Source organism: Podarcis erhardii, assembly GCF_964252035.2.
Source record: "Podarcis erhardii genome assembly, chromosome: 3".
NCBI classification, from domain to species: domain Eukaryota; kingdom Metazoa; phylum Chordata; class Lepidosauria; order Squamata; family Lacertidae; genus Podarcis; species Podarcis erhardii.
In genome coordinates this window covers 14,189,794-14,199,940 of record NC_138507.1, presented here as the reverse complement: position 1 = coordinate 14,199,940, position 10,147 = coordinate 14,189,794, and the positions used below count along the sequence as shown (strand labels likewise).

Sequence of the window (10,147 nt, the reverse complement as noted above, 5' to 3'; positions counted from 1 at the left end):
GCTGCCCCACCCCCAATTTGATGGACATTGCCGTTCAAATGGTGTGTGGGCACCATGTCTTGTGACCAATTATATGGAGTAGGGCTTACCTGGGATCCCCCAATATTTTATTCCAGTTGGAACCCCTGTTTGGCAAGCAGAGGAGAGAGAAAGGTACAAACTCCCAGTTTTTCCTCTATTCACCCCATTGTCTTCCTTTGCCACCCCCAATATCGCCATCTGCCATTGCCTCAAGGGACTACTGCTTTGCCCTATATCTCCTTCCTCCCAACAGCATTCCCATCCCTCCCGGTCCAAAAGTTGAGCTGAGGAGGCAGGGAATTGAAGCTCACCCATTGGTGATTCCTGTTACTAATGGAAGAAGCAAGGTTTTGCCCTTGACTGTACCCTACGTGCAACCTCAGCCTTATAAAATGCGGTGGGCGCCAGGCAGCTCCGTGTTGAGTTTGATTTCTTGGTCACGCCAGAGTGTGACAAGAAGTTGGCAAAATGGGACCAGATGAATCAGTTACCAAGATTAACACCAATGGCCATTAGAAGCAACACAGCTGATATCAGAGCTAGTGTCATGTTAGTGTGTTTGAATAGGGACTCATTGCATTACTGCTGTCATTATCTCTCTCACACACCCCAGATGAGTCAGAAAGTAGAATTCCTGCAATCCCAGCAAGGTTTACTCAGAAGTTTTACTGCAGCTAAGTGTGCTTAGAAGAGCTAGTTGCACATTGACAACCACTGTTTGCTTATTTATTCACATTCATGCTAAACCCTAAGTCCCCATTTCAATTTTTAGTTGGCAGTTTAAATGACGCCTGTAGCAGTCATAATTTAGCAACCCTGCACTCAATTTTTAATGTCCCTGGAAATGTCAGATATATGGCAGTATCTCACTTGGCATCTATTCTGTACGGCTTCACTGATTTCACATTAAACCCAGGTTTTGGTGGTTGCAGGGAGAATTGTACTTCTTTTGCTTTTACATAGAATCATAGAATTGTGGAGTTGGAAGGGACCCAGAGATCATGCAGGGATCGAACCTGCAACCTTGGCATTATCAGCACCATGCTGTAACCAACCAAGCTACCAGTGACTCTCTGCATTTTGGGGGGAAGACAACCAAGCTGTCTGTGACAAACTTGGCTTGCTATGTGCAGCATCTTCAAGCTGCATCGGAAGTTATAATTACAATGTTGAGGGAATGTTCTTTCATATGTGGTGGACCTGTAAAAGGGTAAAAGAGTATTGGGAAATAATCCATAATGAATTGAAAAAAATGTTTTAAAGCACTTTTGGGGGGGAAACCCAGACTCCTTTCTGTTGGGGATAATTCAGATGGAAATTCCCAGGTGTCAAAAAAGGTTATTTATGTAAGCCATTACTGTGGCCCGTGTTTTGTTAGCCCAAAATAGGAAAAAGAGCAAGGTCCCAACTAAAGAATGGCAACTTAAACCAGGCTTCCTCAAACTCGGCCCTCCAGATGTTTTGAGACTACAATTCCCATCATCCCTGACCAGTGGTCCTGCTAGCCAGGGATCATGAGAGTTGTAGGCCAAAAACATCTAGAGGGCCAAGTTTGAGGAAGCCTGACTCAAACTGATGAAATATGTGCAACTTGAGGACCTAACATATAGAATAAGAGAACAAGAAGAACATACGTTTAGAGAAGACTGGAAAATGTTTATTGAATATATGAGGGAAATTGCATATACTTGAAAATGCTGGCAGCATTAAGATAAATTCAATAGTGTAAATAAGTTTTGATGGATGTAATATTGGAATACTGAATGGTTTAGTTTTTGTAAAATATGCAGGGATTTATGATATGCAAAATAAACCACGGAATGATAAGAAAGGAAGTCCTTGATATTTCAAGGATGTTTAAATGAGTATTCAAAATTGTAAAACAGAAACGATTTCCTAGAAGGCAGAATTTCAAAAGCTGCCACTTCTCTTGATTGCACTACAATCATGGGATGTTAATCCAATGTAGGGCCGGAGAAGACCTTTAAAAGCCATCTCATGCGGGCCCTTTTATAGAGACAATCTGGAATTTGAAGCTTCTCCGTTCGGCAGGATGATGAAAGAGCCTTCCCTGGACCTTTTTGCCATCAAGCAATTTAAGGTGCAAGAACTGGCAACCACAATAGAATCCACTCGTTCGAAAGGTAATAAGAACAGGAAAGAATTCATAGAAAGTCTAGCAGGTCAGATACCCTTTTGCCGGGAAGTTCAACCCACTTAACCCTGCATAGTATAAACCTGCATGAAATCCAAAGCTGCCGGCAAAATGAGTGATGTTTACAATCTACCAGGCTCATGCTGCCCTCAATTCCTCCAGTGCTGAAATGAACCTATTTCCTGGGCGAACTATGAAGGATGCTTACTAATGCCAGCAATGTCCCAGCAGTGCTTAGAACCAGAACAAGAAAGATGAGCAGATAAGTAGAACATTAGCAGTGATCCGAAAGCTGCCGGTTGTAATAAGCCTTGGGCCATGATGGGTTACCTCTGCCCTTTGGCACACAGGCATAATCTCTGACTGATCTTTATAGAACGGGATCTGATGGGCCAGAGGTCTTATAGACCACGAAAAACTTGCTGAGCAGCAATGAGATCCTCATTTAGTTCATCCAAGCTAAAACCAACTGAGGTCAGGAGGAACATGGTAGAAGTTCACCTGCGACAAAATGTGTGTGGACACAGAGGGTTACTTTTTTGGCCAGGTTATGCCATCCTGTTTCTACTCCTCACTGGTTTCCCAGCACCACTGCCTCCTGGCTCCCAGTGGTCAGTCGGCATTCTGTGCTTACACAGGGACTGTCACCTGGTGACTGACTTTGCTATGGTTTATACGCCTAGTTTAGGAAATGTGTGTAGCCGTCTCCATGTCTCAGGCTACAACTCCCATTAGCCCTAACCCACATTCCTGTAGTAATCTAACACAGAGGTTACCAGAGCATAGACAACCAAAGTTAGGCTAACCCTTTTCAGATAGGAGTTCAGCTGGGCCATGTCATAGCGGATGGAAGGTACTCTGCACCACTGAGGCCACCTGAACCTTCAAGAGACAGCAATTGATCTAGAAGGACCCCCAAGCTAAGTACCCACTTTTTAGAGGAAGCATAACCTCATCAAGAGCAGGCAACTTCCCATCCACCTGATCTAGGGAACCACTCACTAACTGTGCATCCAAGATGTCTTAAGGACTACCTGATCCCTTATATCTCAGCCAATCCCTGAGATTTTTTGAGGGAATCTCTGTTGCTCAGATCCACAGCTTTCAGAAGCCACACATTCATTGTAGTGGACCAAAAGCCTGTTGAGCTGTCTCCCAATGGAGATTAGACAAGCACTCTCCTTGTGCTGAACTTCAAGGGCTATGACTTTCTTCTTCCGGTAAGCATGTTAAGGTGGCGTTTAGTTTTATGATGAATTTGTACTGTTTCATTGTTCCGTTTTCTGTGAATTGCTTTTGCGTGCACCGCTTAGAAATGTGAACGATTAACTGGCATATAAAGGTCTTTTTTTAAAAAAATAATATTTATTCAAATTTTAAAGGTTACAAAAAGAAAAAGAAAGAAAAAAGAAAAAGTAAAAATGAAAAAACAGAAAAAATACAATCTATTAAAAACAAAGAAAACAAATCGAACCTTTACATAGCTTTCTTTCCTTTACTTGTTTCCTTGACCTCCTCACACCTCCCATTTTTGTATTCTAATTCAAATTATTGTTTCAGCAAATCCTTCCAACCTTGTTTTTATCTTAATAATTTGTCTTATTATACTCATTTTACATTCTCTCTTTCACCAATTCATTTTTACTTAATCCTTTATGTCATTTCTGCCCAAACCACATAATTTTCTTTTTCCAACATCTTTCTAACAGTCCTTAATTTTACAATATTTTTGAAGATAAACTTTAAATTTTCTCCAATCTTCTTCCACCGACTCTTCTTCTTGGTCCCGGATTCTGCCAGTCATCTCAGCCAGTTCCATGTATTCCATCACCTTCATCTGCCATTCTTCCCAGGTGGGTAGATCTTGTGTTTTCCAATACTATGCAATGAGTATTCTTGCTGTTGTTGTGGCGTACATAAAAAAAGGTCATATAAAGGTCTTAAATGAATACATGGTTATAATTATTATAAAACAAGGAGCGTATTACTTTATAATGTCACACGTTACAAGAACGTCACACTTTACAGGGTTTTAAAAAATTATAACATTGCCACGCATTATCAGAGATCACAGGGCATTCGTTTTTCTGTCCATTTCCCCTTTTCATCATCATCACAAACTCATGGGAGATGGTGACTGGGGCTACATCAGCACCATAGATTTAATGAACTCTTAAACCACTTTTAAATACCATGGCTTCCTCCTCCCCCCGAGAATCCTGGGAAGTGTAGTTTGTTAAAGGTGCTGAGGGCTGTTAGGAGACCCCTACCCCCCCCCCCCCGCAGAGCTACAATTCTCAGAATGGTTTCACAATCAATCCCTCTTCGAATGGAATTAAACTACACTTCCCATGATTCTTTTGGAGGATGCCATTACTTGTTAGAGTGGTATAATAGAGGTTTAAAGGTATGGTATGGATGTGGCCTGGAGGGGACACGGGTGGCGCTGTGGTCTAAACCACAGAGTCTAGGGCTTGCCGATCAGAAGGTCAGCAGTTCAATTCCCCACGACGGGGTGAGCTCCCGTTGTTTGGTCCCAGCTCCTGCCCACCTAGCAGTTTGAAAGCACGTCAAAGTGCAAGTAGATAAATAGGTACCACTCTGGCGGGAAGGTAAGAAGCGGCTTAGTCATGCTGGCCACATGGCCCGGAAGCTGTACGCCGGCTCCCTCGGCCAGTAAAACGAGATGAGCGCCACAACCCCACAGTCGTCTGCAACTGGACCTAACGGTCAGGGGTACCTTTACCTTTACATATGGATGTGGTCTGGGTCTAAGGTCATGTAGCAAATAGCACGGGGAATTTGAACCCATGCCTCTCTGGTCCAGTTCTCATAGAACCATAGAATTGCAGAGTTGGAAGGGTCCAAGAGCGTCATCTAGTCCAACCCCCTGTAATGTAGGAATCTTTGGATTCGAACCCCCAGCCCTGGAATTATGAGTCTCATGTCCTACTGACCAGGCTACCCCAGCTGTGTATTCAAGCTGTGTCATTTCAGATTGCAGGTGGGTGCTTAAATGACTACATACCCGTCCGCCCCCCGTCCTTCCTTTAACCCAGCAATGCCTGGGATACGCTTTCACTGACAGCTAATTTTTTTAAAAAATATGGCTACCGAACCCCTCCCTGCACCACTATACCACTGGTACAGCCCAGACCACATCAGCACGAACCAGGTCTGCCTTTCCACCACAGCTCCATCTGGAGAATGGGGATGATTCTATTAGCCTGCTTTACAGGGTCATAGTAAGGATTAACTGAGACATGACACAGTTTGAACACTTAAAAGGAAGCTTAACTGCTCTTACTAATGACTGCAACTCATAAGCCAAAAACATAAAGCACGGCTGACAGGTGCGAACAGGCTTGGATTTGTTCCGATTTAAAGTGTTCTCCTTGCCCGGAATCCTTGTTCTTAAATCATCGTTTGGACGCAGCAGATGTTCTCTCGGAAGTCCCACGGAAGCCCATCCGACTCACTTCCTAATAAGTGTTATTTAGGGCTACAGATCGAAAGCTGATTGTCACCTTCTTAACCAGCCACCACGCTTGGAGCCGCCGCAGAGCAGCGCCCCCTTAGAGGTGCAGTTGCGCAGCAGCTGAACTTTGGGAAACGGGAAAACCAAGCTGCGGAGCAAGCGCAGGGAATACTGCTACTCAGAAGTAAGCCTGCCTCCAGGCGCTTGATTGTTTGATTCGGGGTTTTTTTTTATGGGTGTGTGTGTCAGCGCACCACGTTGGTTCAGGTGATCAGCTTCTCGGTTTCCTGGAGAAGTCCGTTGCCAAAAAGGATTTCCTCTCCTGCTGCCTAACCCATCAAATCTTGCCAGATCTCAGGAAGCGAAGCTCTCTGCTGCTGCGCGATCGGCTTGACGGCAGAAGTAACCCTTAACGCACGCCCTTTTCTCCCCAGGGTGACGATTTGTCTCGAGACACTGATTTCCAGCACACGCCTCCTTTTCCCAGTGTGATTATCTTCCTGTCTCGCGTTCACACACACAGACACACGCACAACCTGTCCCAAAGCGATTGCCATCCACTGCGGGTCTTACGCACCCAACCCCCTTCAGGTAAAAAAAAAGGCAACCTTCGAATCATGGCTTTTCAGGTGTGTGTCCGTCCCCTCCCCCCCCCCGTTACCATAGAATCATAGACTCTTAGAGTTAGAAGGGACCCAGGGGTCATCTAGTCTAACCCCCTGCAATGCAGGAATCTTTCCAAACATAGGCTGCATACACGCCACCAAGCACATTCGAAGCGCTCTCCCCCCCCCAAATAAAATAAAATAAAAATTATGGGCACTGTCATTTGGTAAAGGGAATTGTCACTATGAGGTTGTCAAACTACAGTTCCCAGAACGCCTATGAAGAGGAAAAGATGCTTTAAAGTGTACAGGATCAAGCCCAAGGGAGTTTCCGCTGGGACTCTAAAAGCCATCCTCTCCTCGGCTCTTGGGGTGGTTGATGCATGTGGGGAAAGCACTCCTGATGTGCTCAGAGGCTGTTCTTTCAGTAACAAGTACGGGAGCAGAGCTTCATAACTTCGGTGTTTTGTGCGTGCGTGTTTTTACTTCATACCGCCCCGCGTATCCTCACAAATACTCAAGGCGAACCTCTTTCCCCTTCCCAAACCCATACAGCTGCCCTCAATGCAGAAAATGGTGTTTGCGCGCATTATTCACACCGGCAGGCTTTTATCTAAAATGCTGCGCTCACCGATCAGAAGCGCAGCGAGTAAACAAGCCCAAAGCCACGTCGCCCCCGCACCATTTTTAAAGTAGTGCCGTCCCTTGTAGAACCCACATAGGTATGTGCGACAGCTATTTATTGGCCAAGGCATAGAAAGGAAGACCTGTGCCTGGTCTGCCTCCCCAAAAAGTTGGGGTGGGGAGGGGGCGGGGTAGAGCTATTCCACGTGATTTCATAGCTTTCCATATAAAATCCTCCACACTAAAAAAACCTAGCACGTCAAGGAAAAGGACTCCAGCCTAGCCGTTTCCCTGACATACTAGCTTTCTGCGTGCAGGGACTCTTGCTTTAGTTCGTTGCTCAATCAGGCGAGTCCTCACCTGGACAGCCCAGAGGCAGGCAGGTTGATCGAGAACTATGGAGTAAGACGCTCCATTGACCACCTTGAGACTTAACAGTGCGAGTCTGCGCGTTTGCTCTGAAGTCGAAGAGTCTCCCGTCAAATTCCACAGCCTGAGCACAGCACCGAGGCATTCAGGCTGCGTTTGCCCCTGTGGTTTGGGAGGGAAGCTCCCGAGACGGCTCGATCATGCGACGTTCATGCGTCGTCCAGGTTTTCTCGATACTAAAAGCTGCTGAACTTTGCAATCCTGCGCCAAAGAGCTGTTCCTCCTTGCGAGCGTGTAGTTAAGTTTCTCTTTGCAGCTCTCCCACGGGTGATAGGGGAGCGTGGGACATTTCTGAAGCCCCCCCCCCCCCGCTCTCCAAAGTAATCCATTTTCCCTTCCCATGCCCTGAGAAAGGGGCTCAGCTTGTGTGGCCCCCCGAGGGGGAGGGAGAGAATGAGAGGAGAGCGCGCTCGCTTCCTTACGAAGGAAGAACAACAAAGCGCCTTAAAGACTAGCAGATTTATTGCAACACGAGCGATCGTGCACTAGATCCCACGTTTGGCACAGGCATATGGAATGCTATCCGGGGCTGGCGGATCACCCAGGCACACGATTCCAGCGGCGGGTGGGCCCGGACGGGGGAGGGAAGAGGGAACGGACGGGCAACTGAGACCCTCCAAAGCCTTGAAACGCTAATCGGTCCGGGGCGTTTCTGCGCAAAGCCAACCCCCCCCCCCCTCCTGAAACCTCCGTGCACGCGCGTTTGGGTGGCAGCCAGCTTCTTCCGTGAAGGCTTTCCAAAACCCGCCCATCTTAGGAGGGCTGCACACCTGACGGGCACCTCCGCCCTCCCCTCCCGTTTTAATTTTTTTTTTTAAACCCAATTCTTGTCTTCAGCTCAGCAGACACGATCAGCAATACCAAACGCGCTCTCCCATATTTGCAACAGCAATGATAGGAGGCTTGCTATTAGCCGTCATGGAACCAGAGCGCAAAGGGATCCGCGAGGGTCATCTAGCGCAACCCCCTGCCACGCAAACCCTCCTATGGGCATCACCATCGCGGAACCTAGAGTGGGGGGGAAGGGACACCCCCCAAGGCCGTGCAGTCCAACCTCCTCCACCCGCGCGGTTCCCCCATCCCGTCTGAAACCACCCCGGACCCTGCTTAGCTTTGCAAACAGACGCGCGGTTTTCTTGCCGCGCGTCAAGCATTATTAATTCTCCCGCCTCACTCAAGGCTCCTTGCCCACCTGCTGCGCTTTGCTCCTCACCTCCTGCAACCCACCCCGCCCCCCCTCCCCCGCCCAGCCCTGCCTTCCCAGGGTTGCTCCACCTCTTGTCACCCTTCCAAGGAAAAAAGGCAAGCCTCTCCAGGGACCCGAGGCGGGGCTGCGGCTTGCCCTTCCACCCTCCCCCTTAATGCATATTAATAGCAACGCATGCGCTGCCTGACGTTTGCGCCCCCCCTCTCCTCCTCCTCCTCCTGCTGTAGCCATGGGCTAGCAAGCAGCAGCAGCAGCGAGCAGTCAGTTCAGTGGGGCTTGCAGTACGGGCGATCGGATCCCTCCTCTTCTGGCTTCCTTTTTTTTCCTTTTGGAGGGGGCTGGTTGCGCGCGTGCAAATAGCCGTGGGCCCCCTCCTTTCTCTCCGGAGGGGTGTCGTCTATGTGCGTGTGGCGGGGGGTGGGGAGGGGGGCTCAGCCCGGGTTATTGTGCTGGCCGGGCTGGAGAGAGAGAGAGGGGTTGGCCGGCGAGCTCTGCAAAAGAGAGAAAAGCGAGCGGGCGAGGGGGGTGGGTGGGGGCGCGCGGAATAACCATCGCTAATAAGAAAGGAAGAAAGGAAGGGTGGGGGTTTTTTAAGAGACAGAGGCCAAGGAGAATAAAAGGAGGCTGGGCTGCTTTGCATTGAAGATCGGGGCGCTATTGAAAACCTTTTGAGAAGTGGCGTCTTCCACCCGCGCGCGCTTCCACCGGGAGAGCATATATATATATCTGGGAGCCGGGCAGCGGCTGCAAAGAGCGGCAGCGAGCCGGGGAGCGTCTCTGCGCGAAGAGCACTCTGCAAGCAAGAGGCATGCTTGGCTCAAAGGGACCGCAGCTCACGGACTTCTCCTTACGGCTTCTCCTTGCCCTGTTATGCTTGCGAGTCAAGGTACGTTTTTGGGGCAAGGCTCGGGCGTTGCTTCCCGCAGCGCAGCTCCCCGCAGAAGCTCGCTTTTCGCAGGTTTCGTTTTTTGGGGGTTTTTGTCTCCCAAGGAAAGCTTTCGATTGCAGAGCTCCTGCCCGCCTACCCAACCCCCCGCCCCAAGACATTCGCTTTGACCGATTTCCCCACCGACCCCCCGTCAGCTGCATTTAAAAAAAATGCTTCTGCTATGCGTTTTTGAATTCGGGGTGATGATTTCTAGGGGGGAGCCAGGTTTCCCCGAGGACTTTCCCTTTCTTCTCCCCCCTATCCGTCAGCGTTCCATTTCTTTTTTCCAGAGGGTTTTGCTTTCTGAAAGCCTCGTAGCAAGCGGACTTTTCCGTGATTGTTTTCAGGAGTGCGTCTGACTTGATTAGAGTTATTCGCTTGGGCTGTGCAATGCTTTTTCTGCGCGGTGTTCCCTTGCTTGAAGCTAACGACCCTTTAACTCTTTTTGAGCGCTGAGAGGCAAATAGCGACACGATTTCCCTCTGGGAATTGCCCCTAACATCAGAATTTGGGGGTGGGTAGCAGATGAGGGTTCCTGTTCGCTTTTTAACCTGTTGAATCAAGGAGCAATAGAAGCCTCCCCTTTCATTTTGCTAAACTTGTTAGTGATTTATTTATTTTTTTAAAAAAAATGTTTATTTACAAGCAAAGTGCTAACGCTTCCTTCTCCTCTCTGCTTCCTTTGGGGGAACTTTTTTTT

General features: G+C 48.2%; 1 protein-coding gene across 1 annotated transcript in view; it reads left to right on the top strand.

The window, feature by feature from the left end:
- Window positions 1-9,041: 9,041 nt before the first annotated feature.
- The window catches only part of JAG1 (jagged canonical Notch ligand 1), a 67,573-nt gene continuing 66,467 nt past the window's right edge, over window positions 9,042-10,147 (top strand). The window contains exon 1 of the mRNA XM_081856843.1: window positions 9,042-9,405. Coding sequence (XP_081712969.1) covers window positions 9,328-9,405 — 78 coding nt within the window. The 5' untranslated portion in view covers window positions 9,042-9,327. The remainder of the gene's footprint in view (window positions 9,406-10,147) is intronic.